A 21,782-nucleotide genomic window follows, 5' to 3' on the forward strand; every position below is an offset into this window, starting at 1 on the left:
TTATTATTTAACATTAAAATATATTAAAATTTACACTAGAGAGCAAAGATCAGCTGAGTGTGAACTGATGTAACACTATTACTGCAAAATATCTAAAAGCTGTGCAATTAAGTTGACATTAACTTTTACATATAAAGTTACATGATCCTTTAGTTTGAAGTTAAGCCACTGACCAAAGCAGCACAAATTCTCCAGCATTTCTCTTCATACTATAATTTAACTGCATGGAGTGAGACAGTCTATTGTAAAGGCTTTCTTGTTCTGCACACATACTGAGACTACACAACCATCAATAATGCTTACACTGTACTTGCAAACTCTGTATATTTTGCACACTTTTCTTTACAATGGTCATCTATATCTACGTCACATTGTTGATATATAAATAGATCACATTGTTCACATATTCTCTGATTTCCAAGACATGCATATTCTGTGAAATAAGGAATATGAATTGTCCAAAGGTTTGAATGTGTGTGTGTTTTTCCCTGTTTTCTACCCAGGACATCTTGGGATACATTAAAGTTCTTTCAGACTTTTGTTCTCCATGTTCTATTTATCCTACTATTGAATATCTCAGTAAAGTGTCTCACTTTAAAAAAAAAAGAGTGTAAATTTATATCCAGAATTGAAGAGTTTGAATGTAAAGGTTGTCACAAATAAGACAACTAATAAGCTTCACCTTAAAATGACAGAAACATGTAAAAGTGTTCAGATGGTCACAAAGCTTTATGTAATGAGCTGCATGTTTACATACAGAGAATTTGTGTCAATTCACATACATTTGTATGTAAGAAAACAAGAAATACTGAATAAAAATATTGTACTTTCTGTGAAAAATAAATGTACTTCATTATTAGCATAAAACTTCAAATAACAGTTGGTTTGTTAATTCAGAGTATGTTTGTAATTTTACAGCATTTTGTGAACAAATGCAAAAAACAAAACAACAAAAAAACAAAACAACAAAAAAAGTGTCAAAGATTATTTTACATGAAATTAGTTTTATTTTCTTTGTTAGATTGTTGGTAATGTGAAAGCTGGTATGGTTTGTATAAAGGTTTGCCTCGTAACTTCTTGTTTTCTGATACAGCACTTACATCTTGAGCTTCATGTTGTCTTCAAAAGTCCAAACTGTACAGCAGACTGAACCCCAGCAGGAACAAGCTGCTTGTTCTTATTGTGACGTCACTATTTCTTGGAACGATTATTTTTTCTGCTTCTGTATGTGTAAGTGAAAGAGAAAAGCAGAAGTGAGTAAAGATAAAATTAGATATACCTTTATTCGTTAATAAGGTGTTAGTAACATACTTGTATACTGGCCCTGTACTGATGGAGACTGGGTTGTTAAAATTGGTGGGAAAAACATTTGTAAAACAGTGATCCCGAACATGAAGAAGGATTAACAGGAGATTTGTACACACATGACACACAGCATACACTGCTATAGACTGAATGGAATGTGGCTCTGAGACAAGGGCAAGAGACGACAAGTCAAACAAGGAAGTAAGAGAGTCTTATTTAAAGCAATTAAAGGAGCAGTGACTTTAGCTGTAACTGAACAGGTCATTTATTTATTCTGTAACTGACAATCTAGTAAATGGTATAGTATACATCTTTGTTGTGGACATCTTTCATGTACTTATTGATGCCCATCTTTTAGATTAGATAAGATTAACATGTTTGTTGTGTTTTTTATATTTCAGAGTCTACATTATTTGGATTGTTAACTTGATGTGTTTCTCTGTACTTCTAACTATGGTATATCTCAAGAAAGCTCTGTGAGAGCAGGATTAGAAATCTGTTCTGCACACACACCTTGACATGACATGACCTTGGTTTGACATGGCATGTAGAAACAAATTTCAAGTTCATTTAAAGACAAAAAAAATTGTATACTGCCTGTCACTACAGGGCCTTTGAGCAAGGCCCTTAACCATCAATTGTAAAAAAAAAATGTAAATTGCACTGGTTAAAGGTGTCATGCTAACCACACATACAGATTTCATCATAATAATCATTAACATTAAAAGGTCTGGTTAGATTAACACTGTCTTTAGGAATCAAAACACTGTACATGTCTGTGTGCTATTGAAAAGATGATACTAACGTTTAACACTCAGTTTTACACTCTGAACAGATCCAGAGGCTTTGCAGGTGTAAGTTCTCGAGTCAGAGAGCGTCACATTACTCAGCTTGATGGAGAAGTTTCCGTTTTCAATCTCATTTGGAAAAGTTTGAACTCTGTCTCTGTATTCTGGGCTCTGCTCATAAAAATCTTCTTTATTCTTGATTATATCAACCACCACTGCTCCGTCATCATCTCGCCAAAACACATCCTCACTAACTACAGTGCGGTCGATGGAACATGGTAAGATGACTGTATCACCTACGAAGGCTTCATGAATCTCAATGTTCTGCACTAACACTGAAAGTACAACACAAATACACAAGAAATCAAATGTAGGTGAAATCTACTGGATTGTGTATCATCAAAGTCAGACCATTTTTATCTCTCACCATTGTATATCAGCAGATAGACCATGAAGAATAATAAACATCTGTGGAAAAGGAAAAGAGGAATAGCAGGATTTATTTATTTTATGATAAAATCACAGGCCACTGTTACAGTTTTCAGGACAACAAATTGACAAAACCAATGTAGTGTCTGAACTGAGGGGTTCTGACTACAAAATTGTTTATAAAATACAATTTAAGCTTATTCAACTTAATAAATAAGGTCTTAATGGAATTTGATCCAGTATCTTGGTGTATTTACACAATAGTCAATAGTCCTGTGAGATACACCACAACTCAGCCCAATCTAAACAAACCTGCCAGTAGCTTAATGAGCTAAATGCATAATTCAACACAAAAACCCTAACCCTAACACACACTGCTAACATTTTAAACAAGGCATCTGTGTGTTTGTGGCGCTGTTTCTGTTACTGTTTACTATTTATTGTCTTTTGTGTATTGCATTTTTTGTACTTTTTGTATTGTCTTGTAACTTTGTGTTTGCACTGTCTCTTGTCCTGCACTGTCTTTTGTCCTGCACTGTCTTTTGTCCTGCACTGTCTTTTGTCCTGTACTGTCTTGTCTGTCTTGTTTGTCTTGTCCTGCACTGTTTGCACCAGGTTGCACAGTTGCACTTTGTGGCTAAGACTACTTACAAGTCTTTAGCCCTGTCTTTGTTTTATGTAGCACCCTGGTCCTGGAAAACGTTGTCTCATTTCACTGTGTACTGCAACAGCTATATATGGTTGAAATGACAATAAAAGCTTCTTGACTTGACTTGACTTGATCAAAATCTTCTGCAAATAAACTGTGTGATACTGATACTCGATTGAGCCATGTGTCAAATTCAGTGGCTGCACTGGAATGCAAAGTATCATTAAGATTAAGATTAGCATTAATATCCCAATTAGTTTTTTTGTTTTTCTAGAAGACTGGATAAATATCTCCTTCATTTGATTATTGATGACCAGCAAGGTTTGGTACACAAAAACATGAATATATTGCATAAGAGTCCTGATAAATAAATGCAGCAACGTTATTAGTCGATGGATGACGAGCCTTCGACTGGATAGAATGGAATTACCTTTTTGACGTGCTCCCAAGATTTCGATTAGGCATAACTTTTCTTAAACAGATTTGATCATTACAGACAAACCAAACCCAGCCTCTGAGATCCTAACTAACAATACCACACATTCCCGAACGACCCTTTATTTCAGAGCCATCGACTCGTCAGGGATGCCCTTTGTCTCCAGTGCTGTTTGTATTGGCAATTGAACCTCCAGCCATTGCAGTGAGACCACAAACAGGATTATCAGGCATTGCATTTGGGGAAAGATGACAAAAGAAAGAAACAAAAAACATAATAACAAAAAAAAAAAAAACTCATTCAGTTAACTAGTCAAACCTTTTAAGAGTAGTAAAAGATTGTTTGAAGGTGATGCTAAATCTAGGAAAGAGCTGAGAAGCACTGCTTTAACAGACAACTGATGGATCCAGGCTTTACAGAGAACATTCTTTCATTTAACTTATTCTACAATAAGCACTTTATCTTAACCTGGATACAGCCAGCTTAAAAGAAATGAGGAGTTTTATACTCCAAACCCCTCTCCCCCCACCGAGCTCAAAATACCCTCTTTTCATATTAGATGTAAAGTCTGATGGACTGGTGATGATATTTATCTAGTAGAAAAGGAGTGTAATTTAGGACAGCTTAAATGACCATCCCTTTCAGAGGTCTCATGTAGGGTTTAGTCATCAAAAGGCTCATTTCAGAACATTTTACAACCTGAGACTCAAAACAAGGAAGGAAGTAGAAAGATGTAGCTGTACGACGTGTGCTCAGTGTTTAAACATTGAAATCCTGTTTAGAATTTTTAAAGCCCAAAATTGAAATTTTATGGCTTGATACAGAACTAATTTTTCTATATTACAGCACAAAGATTCTTGTTCTCGTTCCTTAACAGGACCGTAAATGATCTATGAACTCGTAGTTAATGTTTACTGTGGAGACATTGACAAACATGACCCTAAACGCCCTTTTACTGGATGTTGTAAGACAGCGATGTGGGGTTTGTATAAAAACGCTTTCAATCGCTTATCTTTACAGCTCCAGGACCCTCGTGTAAAAAGCTCTGAATCACTAATTTCTCTTTCATGGACACTGTTTTGGACAATGGACACTGTTTTGGACAATGTACACTGTTTTGGACATGGACACAACTCCAGTCCAGCAGGTGGTAGCAAAACACTGTTCAACTCGATGCGACGGTGATAAAGACGAAGAAGCAGCAAGCCTAACATTAGTGTTAGCTTTTGGTTAGCTAAACAATGTAAACACTTCTCTGTTGTAAACAAACTAGTCTTCGAGACCTAACAGTTTTCTCTAGGAGCATTTTCTTGGTACCGAGCAAACGGTGTATTATAACAGATCCTAGATCAATGCGTTATAATGACGTTATTGTTTAGCTTAGTTTAGCTAGCCACGTATTTATAAACAAGTTGCTGCGCAGTGATAGTTAGCCAGCTAGCTAAGTGATGATGGAGAGGTTTCATTACATTTCTGCATCCGTGAAGATTGAATGAAGAAGGTGGACGTGTTTATTACTCGAGCTCAGGAGGAAGGTATCAGCTGCTCGTCCTTTTACAACCATTTACTTATCACCTTTTATTTAAACTTTTGTATTGTTTATGTTTGAAAGTGACAAACTTCACACCTGTTAGCCTAATGTTTAACTTTTACACATCGTTATTACACAATGAAGCAAAGGGAAAACGGAACAATTCGTTTTAATTGGTTTGTTTTTGTTTGCTTTTGTATTAAGATGGGAACTCCGTTTAAGATCCCGAAGAAGAAACAACTTCCGGATACTCCAGACATTCGCATGACGTCACCTCTCGCTCGGCTTCAGGTTGACGTCACACCCAAAGTATGAAGTCCATTATGACGTACCATAAGTTTCATAGCGTGTTGTTTAAAATGTAGCCGAAAACGTGTCTTGTTTGTTTTATGTGCACGACTGTTTTGTAGTTATTGCTGTAAGAACAGTAAATAACATAACAAATGCACTTATAAAATTCCCATCATGCACCCTGATGACTGGGTTAAATGACGCACTGAATGCACTGTAGGTGATTTATTGTCCTGTATAGTAATTGGTGTCATAAATAGACATGTGGAATTCAGTGCTCAGTCAAATTGTCATATTCGACCACCCCCATGCTGAAGGTGTCCTTTAACTGGGCTAGATTGGTTTTGTTTAACACAGAGTTCTGTATCAAGCCACAAAACTTCAATTTTTGGGCTTTAAAAATTCTAAACAGGATTTCAATCATGTCACACTTCCATCCGTTGCGTTCAGTTTGTGGTTGTCCTGTGCAAAGCTTCACTGGTCTGAGCTCTGGATCTCTCCAGATCCTTCAGAGCTATTTATTCTCACTCTCACTCTCACTCATTTTCTACCACTTATCCGAACTACCTCGGGTCACGGTTAGCCTGTGCCTATCTCAGGCGTCATCGGGCATCAAGGCAGGATACACCCTGGACGGAGTACCAACCCATCACAGGGCACACACACACTCTCATTCACTCACGCACTCACACACTACGGACAATTTTCCAGAGATGACAATCAACCTACCATGCATGTCTTTGGACCGGGGGAGGAAACCGGAGTACCCGGAGGAAACCCCCGAGGCACGGGGAGAACATGCAAACTCCACACACACAAGGTGGAGGCGGGAATCGAACCCCCTACCCTGGAGGTGTGAGGCGAACGTGCTAACCACTAAACCACCGTGCCCCCCTCTATTTATTCTTTATAGTTTTAATACTATATTAATAGTACTAATAGTTTTCCAGAACTTTCCAGGACATTTCCAGATTTTGATAGCTCCTTGATCTTCATGATGCTGTTTTGCAACAAACTGTTTATTAGAAACCACTCTTAAAGTCTGGATATTTTCTCTCCCACAGTCTCCCTGGAATCGAGATGTTTTTAACGGGCACAAGACGAACAGAAGCAGCATTGTCAATGGGAGAAGAGAAACCAAGCCTGCATGTACCGGAACTGACCGGTGAGTGACTGCAACTTCAAATATTAAAGAGAAATAAATATAAAATTCTGTCCAAGCTGCTGTATTTCACTCAACATGCAGATTTGTGGGGCAGGAATTCAATCTTCCAAGCAAACCAATGTGATACGAGCGTGCTCTCGTACAAGTGTGCTCTTGTACTACTATACCTTACTACTGTAATCTGAATTTATGTAGGATGCCATCAGGGGGCAGTATTGCACAATAAAATGACCTGTCGCCGCACAGATGCATTTGTTGTTCAATTATAAAATCAGCCACCAGGTGGCGGTGTTTAGACACTTTTACACAATTTGTTTCTGCAAACATGACATAATTAAAATGACTTGGTATTGGACATTACCGAGCTTTCCTTTAGAACCGAGTGACATAATGACGCATGATGTTCTTTCCATGCCTTGTGTGTGTGTGTGTGTGTGTGTTTGTTCTTTAACCATTTATCATTGAAATAAATTCAACCATGCTGTCTTTTTATTTTCACTCCAGGAATAAATGTGAGGAAAACACGAATGAATCAAATGTGAAAGCAATCGAAACAAAGCAATCGTGTGTCTGTGCATGTGTATGTTTTTTTTTCTTTCAGATGGAGACCCAAGAGGGCATCAGATAAGCTGTGCGATCGTGAGGACAACAAACACACACCTTCATTTAAGAAAAAATGTGGTGAGAACAAAACCCACAGAAGAGGTTTCCTTAAACTTTAAAATCCCCAGAGAGAGAGAGAAAGAGAGAGAGAGAGAAAGAGAGAGAGAGAGAGAGAAAGAGAGAGACAGAGAGAGAGAGAGAGAGAGACTCACACAGACTCACACATGGTTTAGTGGAAACACACATCAGTGACAGGTGTCACGTGTTTCAAAATGGGCGGCTTAGGTTTATATGTTTCTTTGTCTGTTTATTTGTTTGTTGTATACATTTTATTACAGCACATTAAAAGCACATGCGATTTCTTTCCCCCATATTTTCCCGAAACATAGTTTGCACGCTCCGTAATTCATTTAGCAGCGATGCAGACTCTTTTTGACGCAAGCCGAAGCTCGGCCTTCGTATCTGGCGTGAATTACTGCCACGCTAACGAGGGAAACTTGCTTATGTGCGCTTTAATGAGCTCTTAAAGTTGAAAATTCACCCTCTTTTTTTTCCCCTCCTGTGTCCTCATTTCCTCTCCTTTGCTCTCCATGCTCTATATTTTGCTGGAGGGCTGCAGCATTTTCCTGGCTTCATATCACTGATAAAGAAACTTGTTTCACTTTATAGAGCTTTAAAAGAGCATCCTGCTGTTTTCTTCCTCGTCGTTTCTCATCTTTTTCTTCTTCTCTGTCTCTCAAAGATAACAACGGTTCAAAGAAAAGGAAAATCCGTTTCTCCTGCAGCCGATGCCCCGGCGTCAGACGCCTCGTCTCTAAAAAGTCCTCACAATTTAATCGAACTACGTTCTGTACAAAAAACAAACCGTGACGCACAGAAAAGGAACAAAATGAGACGTTTATATGACCCGAGTATAAATCTGTCCATTTCCTGTTCTTTAGGTCTCGGTCTTGCTGAGAAATGCTCATCATCACAGCCTGAGGATGAGGAGGATGATGAAGAGGGTGAGAAGAAGATGGCTTCTCCGGTCAGAGAAACACGGAGCGCAAACACTCGGGCGTCTGTGGTGAGATTTTATTAGTTGAAGTTTCTTCACATAGCGGTTAGAAATCTTTAGGGCCCTTTAATGTTTTGCACATATTTAATCAGTTAATGCCTGATTTGCATAAATGTGTTTGCCTGTAGAGACCAGAACACCACACACACACACACACACACACACAGGATACGCAGGCTATTACAGTAAGATTTGCTGGAAAATTTTAATTTTTCAATTAACTTAACTGATGTAACTCTTTATGTCTGTGTGCTAAAGAACACAGCTGTAGCGGACAAGCAGAACGGACAGAGCACACACTCTTCTTCTCACACACACTCAGAGGACAGAGCGCCGGCAAAGCTAGCGAGGACGCCCAAGGACACACACGTCCACTCCAGTGATTCCAGCGATTGTCCTTACACCAGGAGGAAGCTGAGATTTCCTCTCAAAACCTACCAGAGAACCAAAACAAGCTGCACAGAACCCAGTGTGTACAAAATCATCCGTTACTAATTATCTTTACGTCCGGACGGACGGTTCACGATGCTAACGTTGCTAACAAGTAACGGAAGCCGTTAGCTACCAGTTTACTGTTGTAATTCTGCCTTGATTTTTAAACTCCACTCATGTCAAAAGGAGGCGTGGCCTTTTATCTAAAGGCGGGGCTTAGCATGATTAGTGACTTATTTATTTTTATTTGCTATATTAAGTGCAGGATCCTATGCAGTAATTAATAACGATTCGGTTCGTGACTCTTCAGGTAAAGGTGTTTGTAGCATCGTGTAGCACCGGTGCTGTGGAATCACTTTAATCCCATCGCTCTTTAGAGGAATCCGAGTGTTTCCTGGAAGTGCGACTGGAAAAATCTTGTTTTTTCTTTTTAATTCGTTTTTTTTCCCCCATTCACAGTCATTACCGCACACAGGAATAGGAGAAGGTGTGAGGGCCGAGGTTCAGCAAACACAGTGGGCAAGCGTGAGGAAACCGAACCATACAGAACCAAACCCTGTGAGCCAGGAGCGCCCCCTAGTATGAATTTGAATTTGAATGCATAATGAAAATTCACAATAGTTCATGAAGTGAAAAATGAATGAATGAATAAATAGATAGATAGATAGAAATGGTGATAGATAGATAGATAGATAGATAGATAGATAGATAGATAGATAGATAGATAGATAGAAAGAAATGGTCATAAATAGATAGCTAGATAGATAGAAATGGTCATAGATAGATAGAAAGAAATGGTGATAGATAGATAGATAGAAATGGTCATAGATAGATAGATAGAAAGAAATGGTCATAGATAGATAGATAGATAGATAGAAATGGTCATAGATAGATAGATAGATAGATATGGTCATAGATAGAAAGAAATGGTCATAGATAGATAGATAGATAGATATGGTCATAAGAAAGAAAGAAAGAGAATTGATTTTGGATACATTTTAAACAAAAAAGTTCTGGACTCCAGCTTTAATGTCATAGTGTTACATTAACCAGAAACAAAACTAAAGTATAACACACACTACACTGATTTATTTATTTATTTTTGGTGCCACCCCAAGATTTGCTGTGACCTCCTCCGGCCACCACTACTAAATGTTTCTGGGGCACACTGCTGAGAGCAGGAACCTGACGCTACACCAGACCTGATGGGAGTCCGGCGTAGTCTCACTAATTCTCAGTACCATTTTCTGCCCTGAGATTAAATCATGCGCATTTTCCTCAGTCTTTAACTGGACGATTAAACTCAGAGTTATTAATCTCTGCATCCCGTTGGCACTGATGCTCCTCCAAGCTCAGTGTGAGGAATCCCTAAACCCTTAATACAGCCACAGACCACCTTGGTCTGGCTTCTGCTTCTGTTTGGGTTTGGTGGAAGGCGATCCAGCTGTTATTTAGCCGCAGATCTCTGGTTTCTCCACCACGTCTCTCTCTGATGTTTATGAACACCTTATCACTTTACGTTTCCATCGACTCGGTTTCTAACCTGATTAAACAGCCGAAGAGTGAAGCTGCAGCGTCGGTTGTATCCGAGCTCCGTGTTCTTTATTCATCTCACGTCCGTTTAATTCCTTTCTCTAGTAAAAGAACTTCCAAGCGACGTAGCGTTTATTTACTTATTCATTTACTGATTTTTCTTGTTTCTTTTGTTCCTTCCTTTTCACTTTATTCATTATTAATAATTAATTTTAATTTATTTTTTATTGTTCATTCATCTGATTATTTATTAATTAAATGTATAAATACAGAAGATTATCACAACTAACTCCCTTTTTGTTAAGTAATACTAATATTAAAATGTTCATTAGATCATTATAAACCATTTATACCATTTATATTTTAAGTCCATTTGGCTTAAAGGATCTCTGTAAAGACGGGTCGTAGGTTTGAGAGTGCAGCGTCGATCACCGTGTGATTGTTATTGTGTGTGCTGCAGTTGTATTGTCCAGTGGCGATGAAGATGAGGAACACGATGAAGCACGAGGTGACGTTCGATTAAATCCAGATCTACAGGTGAGTGTTAAAATATCCAGGAGCTTTAGTGTGAACCTGTAATAAAATCTCTGTAACTCTGTAACCATAAACAGTCAATCAACACTGAACACTCTCTCTGTCTCTCTCTCTCTCTCTCTCTCTCTCTCTCTCTCTCTCTGTCTCTCTCTCTCTGTCTGTCTCTCTCTCTCTCTCTCTGTCTCTCTCTCTCTCTCTCTCTCTCTCTTTCCCTCTGTCTCTCTCTCCCTCTCTCTCTGTCTCTGTCTCTCTCTCTCTGTCTGTCCTGTCTCCGTCTCTCTCTCTCTCTCTCATATATATATATATACAGAAGAACCATAGGTTAGAAGTTCAGAGTTCATCTCCTGCCATGATAGAACTCGCCTTCTCCACTCTGTACTTTGGCACAACGCGGAGTAACACCAACGGACCCATCATGGTGTGTGTGTGTATTCTAGCTCTTTCTGCATGTTCCATTAAAGGACACATCACTGTTTTTCTTTCTGGAATTTTAATTTATGCGTCAGGAAACGAAATGAAACGAAGCAGACGTCGTTATGGACAGAAAGAAAGAACGTGTTCAGAGATGACAAAAACAAGCTTGATGTTTCCACATCTGTATGTGTTATTAGTCCAGCTGTGGTGTGGTGTCCATCAGAGTGACGCTTCTCAGGTTCATGTTGGGGAACTCGCTCCTCATGACGCATCATGAAGGTCAAAAAGTGGACTTGTAGTCCGAGGTGTACAGCAATCCCTGACACACACAAACTGTGTGTGTGTGTGTATTATAGCTTTTATTGACTGTGATAAAGTCTGGTACAGGACAACACACACAGGACGTTTTCTCTTTCTCTCTGGAGTACAAACTGACCCACCAACCAATAAACAGACAAACAAGAGTAGGAAGTAGTGTATAAACTCACTGAGATTGTGTTATAGCATCTCGTTACGTGCTCTGACATCATTATGTCATCGTGCTCTCTCTCTCTCTCTCTGTCTGTTCTTTTGTAGATCAAGGAAGAGTGCATCTTGATTCCACTAAAAGGTGAAGCTCTGACACACGCATACACACACACGCACACACAGAGTAATAGATTGCAAGTTGGTGATGGAAAGCAAGATCTAGACTTTGTCAGGTTAGATGATCATATGTGAGGAATAAAATGCTCCATTTCCATGTAATATATGTTAATTTATGTTAACTATAAGCAAACAGGAAGTGACATCAGTGTGTTGACCAAAGCTCTCTTTTCCTGTCTGTCCGGGTCAGGAGCGGAGTGTGGTGACACACAGGTGTCGGTGTGTTTGGTTCCCTCTGAGCTGCGAGCGTACGGTGTGTGGGACGCAGTTGGCAGTGGGTTGACGGAGCTGTGCGACTCTTCATCATCCCTCCTCTTCTTCATCCTGAGCAACGCTCAGGCCCGACTGCTGCACACTGAGCTGTCTGCGCTACACAAAGACACAACTGGTGAGAAATAATCAAATGACCGGTAAAGGAAACCTTCAGCTGAGAGAGTTACACATTATACGTACATGTCGTGTCCTCCTTTAGCCCCACCCTCACCGTTTGTGTTGGTGCAATTGATTGGTCGATTGGACGATCTGCAGGAAGCCACCATAGCGTCTCTGATGGAGATTATGTCTGTGAGGAACGGACACACGTCCTTGGGAACAGCTCTGTCCCGGGAGGAGGGGCTGAAACGGGTAACGTGTCACCGTCACGGTGCCCAGTTCCTCACTCTGCTGGGGAACAAAGTACCCAATCAGGTAAGCCCCTCCCCTTTTCTGCTCCCCTTTAGCTTCAGGTACAGGAGGATTCATTCTTTTTTTAGCGTGTCTTATTGTGTTATACCTTCGTACTGATCCACCTTCACATCCTGAGCTCTGATGCGTCTCTGCTTGTTTACAGAGTCACAACGGGGCCAGAAGTGGCAGAGCTCCTGCTGTCACGGGTATCAGACACACACTACGCAGCCATACAAGACAGTCAAGCATGCCCAAAAGGTACACTGGGCTTTACCCTTTTTCAGGTTGCACAAATCCCTCAATCACAACTTCTGTTTACTTTGGGTGGTGTTTTTATTGTAACACTATAATGGATTATTTTTGCTCTTCTTCATGATACCGCAGGAAACAACAGAGTGCTTGTGTTTGGTTTCTTTTTATTTTGCTTTCTTGATTCTTCATTTTAATAATTCTACTTGGTTCACTTCTACCCTCGTGTCTGGCATGTTTCCTGATCCTTTGGTTCCGTGGTCTTCCCTGATCCCTTGTTTCCGTGGTCTCCTCTGTTCCCTTGGTTCCGTGGTCTCCTCTGTTCCCTTGGTTCCGTGGTCCCCTCTGATCCCTTGGTTCCGTGGTCTCCTCTGATCCCGTGGTCTCCTCTGATCCCCTGATCCCGTGGTCTCCCCTGATCCCGTGGTTTTGTGGGTTCCCCTGATCCCTTGGTTCCGTGGTCTTCCCTGATCCCTTGGTTCCGTGGTCCCCTCTGATCCCTTGGTTCCGTGGACTCCTCTGATCCCTTGGTTCCGTGGTCTCCCCTGATCCCTTGGTTTTGTGGTCTCCTCTGATCCCTTGGTTCCGTGGTCTCCTCTGATCCCTTGGTTCCGTGGTCTCCCCTGATCCCTTGGTTTTGTGGTTTCCCCTGATCCCTTGGTTCCGTGGTCTCCTCTGATCCCTTGGTTCCGTGGTCTCCTCTGATCCCTTGGTTCCGTGGTCTCCCCTGTTCCCTTGGTTCCCTTATTTGATTCATTGGTTCTCTTGTTTCCTTTGATCCATAGGCTTTGTTGGTTTCTCAGTTCCATTGCTTCCTTAGTTGCTTTTTTCCTGGTTCTTGGTTCCCTTTAACTTAGTTCCCAAATTCCTTCATTTCTCCATTTGTCTTGTCTTGTTTTTCTTGGTTTGTTCGGTTGCCTTGTTTAACAAATTATACTTGGTGCTCTCAGTCCCTTCTCTGTGGCAGTTTCCTTGCTTTCTCAGTTCCCTCATTTCTTTAGTTCCTTCCTTAGTTCTTTTCCATCATTACGTGTCTCTCTTCTTCCTCTCAGTTCCTTGTTTTTTAACCCAGTATCTGATTCTCTGCTTTGCCTTGCCTCGCTTTGCTTTACTTGGTTCCTGTTGTCTCTTGTTTTCCTCAGGTTCTGTCATTTTCCTGGTTTGCTTGTTACCCCTGGTGCTTTTAATCCCTTTCCCTCGCTCCGTTGGTTCCCCTACATAATTTATTTTGCTACTTTATTCCCTTGTTTTTTGTTTTTCCAGGTTTTGTTTGTTTAATCTCGATCCCGCTCTGCCCATGATGTCTGCTCATGTTGTTGTGATACGAGCTGTACCGTAGACTTTAATGATGATTACTGGAACAGAAATTAAACTCCCTCCTCCAGCTCCTGTACTGTTTGATAATAGTGATTAAGCTGATTCAGCGCTTTGTGCTTTGCTTGGCTTGGCATAGCCGGGCTCTATTGGAAACTTCTTTGTGTCACTGCTTTAGGTCTTTCCACAAAGTTTCCACTAAAGCTTTTGAAGTTGGGGGTTTGATTAGTAAACCAATACGAAGTTGTATGAGTTTTACAGAGGAATTTCACTTTCCAAAAAAGTTGCCCAGAATATGACAAGTTGGTGTTTTGTGATGCCACAACGTTCTTATTGTAACTGTGTGTGTGTGCGTTTTATAATATTTCGTCAGGTTAATTCAGTACCCACCTCCACCCTCGAAAGGCGCCATCACCGTGACAACCGAAGACCTGGAGTGCCTTAGGGATGGTGAATTCCTCAATGATGTCATCATCGACTTCTACCTCAAGTGAGTTACAGAGTGCCGTGATGTCTAATACGTTTATTTTACTATAATAAATTTTATTTAGTCAATTTGAGTAAGAGTTTTCTTCAATAAGAGTTTTCTCCCTAGGTACCTGCAGTTAGAGAGAGCAGATCGGGACGTGGCCGAAAGGTCGCACATCTTCAGCAGCTTCTTCTACAAGCAGCTCACACGCAAAGCCAATAGCAGCGAAGAGGAGGCGGGCTGCACGTGAGTGGCACACACGCGTTTACACACTGTATATAACACACGTGAACTACACGTTAGTGCATACACACATAAATATAACCTGCGTAAACATACACGCACAAAGTATGTATTAAACCGTGTGTGTGTTTCGTGTCTCACAGGGCGCAGTACAGACGCCACGGCAGAGTGAGAACGTGGACCAGAAACGTCGACATCTTCAGCAAGGACTACCTCTTCATACCTGTCAATCAGGAGTGAGTGTTTCGACACCGTCTTGTTCTCACTGCGTAAATACAACACGGAAAAGTGTCTGTTTGCTGCTTTATGATAGTCATGTTGTTGCTTAGAGACATAGGTCAGAGTGTTTTACACCCACAGTATTATACACACACAGAGTCCAGATGTTTTTGCCACTGGTTATACTTCAGTTTGGACTGTTGAGTCCTGTTGTGATTATAGTCCAGACACTGTGTGTGTGTGTGTGTGAGTGTGTGAGACGTCTATCTTTTTCATATTCTCTCTCTCTCTCCCTCCAGAGCTCACTGGTACTTGGTAGTGATCTGTTTCCCCGGCCTGCTGCAGCCCGAGTGCGTGCCGTGGAAGAAAAGCCAAACAGGTGCTCTATATACACACACACACACACACACACACCTATGCACACATACACGTCTAATCTAATTACTTTCAGCAGCCTTGTTCCCCACATGTGGTTTGGATGTCTCCCGGAGGTGTAAGAACATCTCGTTTCGGTCTGAAATGACACGATGATGTACACACGTACAGTCATGGAGACACTGGAACACACCCTTCGTCATCCACTCATTTATTCCGTGTATTGGAAAAATCTGTCTCCGTCCCCCTACACCGTAGCTTCTCGTTCTCACGTTTGTCAAAAGGACACGGTTTACAGCAGCAGGAAATTATACGCAAAGTTAAAAAAAAAAACACTTTTATGTCACTAGGTTTCACCAACAGAACAAATATTTTATAATAAATACATAAATAAAACTATGATGTCCTCTAACACCTTTATTATGTACTTCATGTAAACTGCTATTAGAGAGCTAGAAGATTTGGTCTGTTGGTTGGTTTTATATCGTACCCATGCTGCTGTCAGTAATGAAATTCTAACTTGTCTGTTTAACTTGGCTTATTTTTTGCTTCAGGGATCTTTTACCGTCCTTAATGACAAAAGTTGTAGACGTAAAACACTCCGGCTTTTTAAACTTAACTCGGTGCATTTTTCTAATAAAGATTTTTTATTATTAGTTAAAGTGAAACTGCTGCTCTCAGTGTGCTTTCTTTTTAACATAGCGGCTTAGTGTCTCGGAAATGGAAAGATTTTTAAGAACCTGCTAACTCTGACCCGTCTCATAATTCATCGTCTGAGTCATGTCCAGAAATATAACCATATAAACTCTGTGTCTGTCTGTGTTTGTGTCTGTCTGTCTGTCTGTGTGTGTGTCTGTCTATGTTTGTGTGTGTCTCTGTGTGTGTGTGTCTGTGTGTGTCTCTGTGTGTTTCTGTGTGTGTGTGTCTCTCTGTGTGCTTCTGTATGTGTGTCTCTGTATGTGTGTGTGTTTGTGTGTTTTTACAGGAAGTTTGGTTGATCCAAAGGGCAACTCAAAGGACAGCACTCTTAAATCCAGAGATCTTCCGGTAAAACACACACACACACCCACACAGTGTTTAGTGTTTACAGGAGGATGTCGACGTTAGGAGAGTCGACCTGCCTTCTTATAGACCACATGTTTCCTTACTCATAAACCCTGTGTGTGTGTGTGTTTCAGAATTGCACAGTGCTCACCTGCCAGAGGAACATGGTGACCAGGAGGTAGGACGGCTATCACTTACCGATTTATTTCTGATTAATAATTTTTTAATAAAAACATTTCAGCTCTGTGAGAAATCCTCACATAACACTGGACTGTGCTTTTAACCTTAAATCAATAACGGGAAAAAAAATGTGTGGCTGTCACTGCGGTCTGTTACCATGGTAACTATGTAACCCTTTACCGTGATCAGGTGAAGCCTGTAGGTTACTACATGCATTTGAGCACATGCTAGAGTCACACACACACACAAACGGCTTCAGCAAATCCTGCTTTTAAACAACAGGGAGAGGTGTGTAGGGTAAAAGTTGATCTGATTATTCTCTCCCTCTCTCTCTCTCTCTCTCTCTCTCTCTCTCCCTCTCTCTCTTTCTAGGCCCTGCATTCTGATCATGGACTCCCTGAAGCTGTCCCACCACTATCGCATTTACACGCTGCTACAAGAGTAAGTTTTCTGTACAACTGATCACCGCAAGTTACAGCTTAAAGCACTGAGAATTCAATCTAAACGATTACAGGAGCTTGACATTTTTGGACAGTGTTGGCTTTGGCACGCAATCTGCACGCAAGTCCTAGAGCACTAAGCTCAGCAAGTGGCAGTCAGGAAATAGCTTCTTTACATAAGTCCTACCGGCGTTTTCCAACTTCACTCGCCGAGGGTGAAATGTAACGTCTGAGTACGGAAGGCGGTGTACAGTAAGCCTCCAGCTTAGCTAGCTTAAAGGGAAACCATCGTTTTTAATGCTAAAGTGAAACTGACAGGACAGAATTCTTACGTAACCGACTTTCTAAATGAAGGAGAGCCACAGGTGGAGAGCACCAGCGGATGGACAGCTGACCATCATGAGAGAGTCTGTAATAGACACTTTTTAAAGTGTGCATGTAAATCCAAATTGTCCTGAAAAATAAAAATTTTTTTTTTTTTTTTTAAATCATTGCATAATCAACATTGGGGGGCACATTGGCTTAGTGGTTAGCACGTTCGCCTCACACCTCCAGGGTTGGGGGTTCGATTCCCGCCTCCACCTTGTGTGTGTGGAGTTTGCATGTTCTCCCTGTGCCTTGGGGGTTTCCTCCGGGTACTCCGGTTTCCTCCCCCGGTCCAAAGACATGCATGGTAGGTTGATTGGCATCTCTGGAAAAATTGTCCGTAGTGTGTGATTGTGTGAGTGAATGAGAGTGTGTGTGTGCCCTGCGATGGGTTGTCACTCCGTCCAGGGTGTATCCTGCCTTGATGCCTGATGACGCCTGAGATTCCCCGTCTGAGGCTGAGGCTCCCCGTGACCCGAGGTAGTTTGGATAAGCGGTAGAAGATGAGTGAATGAATGAATAATAAACAATTTTAAAGTCCTCACCAACAAATGACATCAGTGAGCAAAATATCAGTGCACAGGGAGCTGTAGAATCACCTTCAACATCAATAAGGATTTCAGTATCTCATATCATTCTGGAGAACCTTCAGAAGGTTCCATGATGACTGCATTTAAAGATCCCACCACAGGATCTCAGTGGGTTACGTTTACAGCATTTGGCAGACGACCTTATCCAGAGCGACGTACATAAGTGCTTAAATCTCTAGCATTGAATACATTAATGCTGGCTCACTAAGTTACATACTTAAGATACCATGAGTCTAAAACATTTGTTCAAAGTTACAATGAAAGTGTCAAAGGTGTGTTTTGTTTTTTTTTTAAATGCAAAAGATAATGAAAGAAGTGCTAGTTGAAGTGTTTCCTGAATAAGTAGGTCTTCAACCGCCGCTTGAAAATAGCCAGTGACTCAGCTGTCCGGACCTCTAGGGGAAGTTCATTCCACCACCTTGGTGCCAGTACAGAGAAGAGTCTTGTAGTATACTTGCCTCTTACCCTGAGAGGAACCAGTGGTGGAACCAGTCGAGCAGTGCTGGTAGATCGGAGGGTGCGGGGTGCAGTGCGAGGAGTTATGAGGGCTTTGAGGTAAGAGGGAGCTGGTCCATTTTTGGCTTTGTAGGCCAGCATCAGTGTTTTGAATCTGATGCGTGCAGCTACCGGAAGCCAGTGGAGGGATCGCAGCAGCGGGGGGGTATGTGAGAACTTTGGCAGGTTGAAAACAAGCCGGGCAGCTGCATTTTGGATCATTTGCAGAGGACGGATTGCGTTCATAGGTAGACCTGCCAGCAGTGCATTGCAGTAATCCAGTCTAGAAATGACAAGAGACTGAACAAGTACCTGAGCAGCCTGTGTGGACAGAAATGGTCGAATCCTTCTAATGTTGTAGAGAAGAAACCGACATGAGCGAGTCACATTAGCAACATGAGAGGAAAAGGACAGTTGATTGTCCATGGTTACCCCAAGGTTGCGAGCTGTGGCTGAAGGGGAGATCAGATCGTTGTGCAAGGATATAGCAAGATCATGACCTGGGGATGAATCACCTGGAATGAAGAGCAGCTCAGTTTTGCTAGGATTAAGCTTTAACTGATGAGCAGTCATCCATGATGAAATTTCTGCCAGACATGCAGAGATCCGGTCAGAAGCTGGGTTAGGATCATTGTCCCAGTTTCTGAATAAAATGACTACATATTGAAATCTGTTGAGTTATTATTTTATTTTTTTTACCTTCAGTATAGAATTGAAGAAGAGCGTTCGTTCCTTTTCCACACCGTCACTGGTGTGTCCTTTAGTCACGGTGTCTGTGGGCTGCTGAATATGTTCATCTTAATATTCGAAGTCTGACACGTTTATTCAGAACTGTATTTATCAGCTTTGGCTTCGCTCCACTCACCATCGCCCGTCTGTTTCTGTAGCACCGAAGCAGGATTTACGAAGGACCGTTTCTGTGACAATAAAAATCTAGAACAGCACAAGTTGTCTGCTACAATAAAAATGCCTTCGGATTCGAAAACACGACAATTAAAAAAAAAACAAAAACGCCTTCTCTGTGTTCTTGGTGCGATCTGTGCTGTTGTTCCACACATGTGGGTTGGAGATGGAACACAGCAATACGCGTAGTGGTGCAATTTCACCGAATCAAAAACAAACAGCTGTGAAAACAGGAGATCTGGCAGGGGATGAGCTTTTCAACGTTACGCTCGGGGGTCACTCCAGTCCATGTGCTTTTCTAAACATGAGCGAGGAACAGGGGGAAAAAAAAAGTGCATGTTATTTTACTGGTGAAATAAAAGCGAATAAAGATTTAGACAAATGTGGAGATAAATAATCTACTGTAGCTGATGGGGAAGGATACTTTTTATTATCTGTTGCTGTAACCTGTTACCTCAGGTGCAGGGGGAGGGGTTATGTTCGTTATCAGAGTTTGTTTTATTTATTTATTTATTTATGTATTACCTGTCCCGATGCTCCGCCCACTCAGGTACCTCCAGGTGGAGTGGGAGGTTCGTAGAGGAACGCCGCGACTGTTTAATAAAGACAACATAAAAGCAAGCCACTGCAAAGTGCCGCTGCAGGACAACAGCAGCGACTGTGGGCTTTACCTGCTGCAGTACGTCGAGAGTTTCCTGCAGGTACGTACACACACACACACACACACACACACACTTGAGCTTAGAGAGCTCATTCTCCTATTAAAGCACATCCTTGTGTCTGAGAAACACGTTTTCTAACCTTTTCAGAATCCAGTCGTACACTTTGATCTCCCGCTCCAGCTCGAACGTTGGTTTCCCCGACAACAGGTACGCAGGAAGAGAGCCGAGATACGTGAGCTGGTGCTTCAACTGTACCAGAAGCAAGTGGGCGGAGCTGTGCAAAGCAGCTAACGGGACCGGACCAAGTGTCGGACGTGGACGTTTTGTACCGGGGTTTTCCCATTCCTGCGATTTTTAATGCTGCACGTACACGTGTTGAAGTTCACAAGACAGGATTTTCGATCACGTTCCTTTAAAAAACACGTCGCACTGAAAACACCTTAGTATTAATAAGTGTGTTAATGTGTGCAATCGATAATTGTGCAAAGGCAACTAAAGGAGTAAGAGTGAGAAAAAGCATTTTACAAAGATGTGAAGAATATTTGTATTTCCTGTTAATTTATTATATTTGTATAGTTTGTGTTTTAATATATGCAGTCAAAAATAAAGAAAGAAATGTATTGCTTCTAAAGACCTGTGTGACTATTAATTATCAGCGGTGTGTGTGTGTGTGTGTGTTCTCAAACCCTCCAGGCATAATAAACCTAATACATTGTTCAAAATATTTTGGCTTTGTTTCTGATTACTTGTGCAGCTGCAAACAATAACAAGTCAGTGTTCAGTCCATGTTAGGATCTTTCTGCTTTTTGTCCATCACACAAGTGTGTGTTTGGGGTGGTTGTTTAAACGAATCCCTGAAATCTTGGGCAACATTTGTGTGCGTGTGCTCCTGTGCGATTGTATGCGAACGAACCCTTACTGTTTGAAATGAAACCCCACACGTTCTCCACCCGAGGCATGTTCACGCCCCACTTTTCATGTGTATGCTGAAATAAGGGGCGTGAGCCACATGTGAGCGCTCAGAACTAACGAGCAGATTAAAGTTATTAAGCATTTTTAGGGTTAATTGGATGTTAATTGCGACATTGTGGTTAAATTTGAAAGCCGTCCTCTGGGAAACGTAGCCGAGTCCACTCCTGCTGAACGTTGACTCTTGTACTAATTACAAATAATTAAAAGAAGCTGCACAGCAGGCAGCGTGGTCACTTATGACTGCCTTTGAGTCAGGACTATAAAAGTCCTTTGTTGTATTTATAAGAAACAGATTTAATTATCAGACAAATTCAATGCTTACAACCACTGATTTATCTCCGTGAACCACTAAAGTGCTTCATCCTGGTCACAGTGCACATGGAGGCTAGCACAGGAATACAACCTGGATAGAAGGGTGGGACGTCAGCGCGTAGAAAAACCTTCTCGTATGATTTAAGGAAATCCATATGGACACTGAGACACAACTGGTACACGAGGCTCAAACCTTGAACCCTGGAATCCTGCTGCACTTATAAGATGTAAAACTATTTTTTTTTGAGATTCACAGCTCCTACTAAAGCAACACCTCATCCTATATATGTGTTTGTGTATTCCTCCACTTACTCCAACTCATGTAGCAAAGGGATTTCATTTGGGATTGGAGCATCTCCTCTATAATTAGATGTGACATAGCTGTCCAGAGCCTCATGACCATGGGTGACTAAGGTCACGTAGTTCTGCCGCCGTGGATTTGCTAATCAGGGCTAGACTGTGAGATTAGGA

The 21,782-nt window shown here is 41.3% G+C and overlaps 2 protein-coding genes across 2 annotated transcripts; one reads left to right on the forward strand and one right to left on the reverse strand.

Annotated features, from left to right (window-relative positions):
* Positions 1–726: 726 nt before the first annotated feature.
* LOC132838925 (myelin-oligodendrocyte glycoprotein-like) lies at positions 727–3,737 on the reverse strand. The gene is made up of 4 exons (XM_060859590.1): positions 3,602–3,737; positions 2,521–2,561; positions 2,111–2,428; positions 727–1,222 (listed from the first exon to the last, which is right to left on the reverse strand). The coding sequence occupies exons 1-4, from the start codon at positions 3,634–3,636 to the stop codon at positions 1,122–1,124; spliced, it is 495 nt and encodes a 164-aa protein (XP_060715573.1). The 5' UTR covers positions 3,637–3,737; the 3' UTR covers positions 727–1,121.
* A 948-nt stretch (positions 3,738–4,685) lies between these two features.
* Positions 4,686–20,658, forward strand: senp7b (SUMO specific peptidase 7b). Its single transcript, XM_060859191.1, has 21 exons — positions 4,686–5,142; positions 5,343–5,447; positions 6,494–6,594; positions 7,196–7,275; positions 8,139–8,263; positions 8,513–8,723; positions 10,680–10,756; positions 11,064–11,171; positions 11,744–11,777; positions 12,003–12,200; positions 12,285–12,499; positions 12,642–12,736; positions 14,415–14,531; positions 14,637–14,756; positions 14,897–14,989; positions 15,272–15,351; positions 16,333–16,394; positions 16,526–16,569; positions 16,944–17,012; positions 19,916–20,066; positions 20,175–20,658. The coding sequence occupies exons 2-21, from the start codon at positions 5,343–5,345 to the stop codon at positions 20,316–20,318; spliced, it is 2,229 nt and encodes a 742-aa protein (XP_060715174.1). The 5' UTR covers positions 4,686–5,142; the 3' UTR covers positions 20,319–20,658.
* The last annotated feature ends 1,124 nt before the right edge of the window (positions 20,659–21,782 follow it).

Source organism: Tachysurus vachellii, chromosome 23 (assembly GCF_030014155.1).
Source record: "Tachysurus vachellii isolate PV-2020 chromosome 23, HZAU_Pvac_v1, whole genome shotgun sequence".
NCBI lineage: Eukaryota > Metazoa > Chordata > Actinopteri > Siluriformes > Bagridae > Tachysurus > Tachysurus vachellii.

What these genes read in the sequence shown, in the direction of transcription:
- senp7b (XM_060859191.1), top strand. Translation starts at nt 5,343, where the DNA reads ATGGGAACTCCGTTTAAGATCCCGAAGAAGAAACAACTTCCGGATACT. An exon ending in ATCATCGACTTCTACCTCAA is followed by an intron (nt 14,532 to 14,636) that starts GTGAGTTACAGA and finishes TTTTCTCCCTAG; the next exon opens with GTACCTGCAGTTAGAGAGAG. An exon ending in ACGTCGAGAGTTTCCTGCAG is followed by an intron (nt 20,067 to 20,174) that starts GTACGTACACAC and finishes TAACCTTTTCAG; the next exon opens with AATCCAGTCGTACACTTTGA.
- LOC132838925 (XM_060859590.1), bottom strand. Translation starts at nt 3,636, where the DNA reads ATGCCTAATCGAAATCTTGGGAGCACGTCAAAAAG. An exon ending in CTTGGGAGCACGTCAAAAAG is followed by an intron (nt 2,562 to 3,601) that starts GTAATTCCATTC and finishes CCTTTTCCACAG; the next exon opens with ATGTTTATTATTCTTCATGG. An exon ending in CTATCTGCTGATATACAATG is followed by an intron (nt 2,429 to 2,520) that starts GTGAGAGATAAA and finishes TTGTACTTTCAG; the next exon opens with TGTTAGTGCAGAACATTGAG.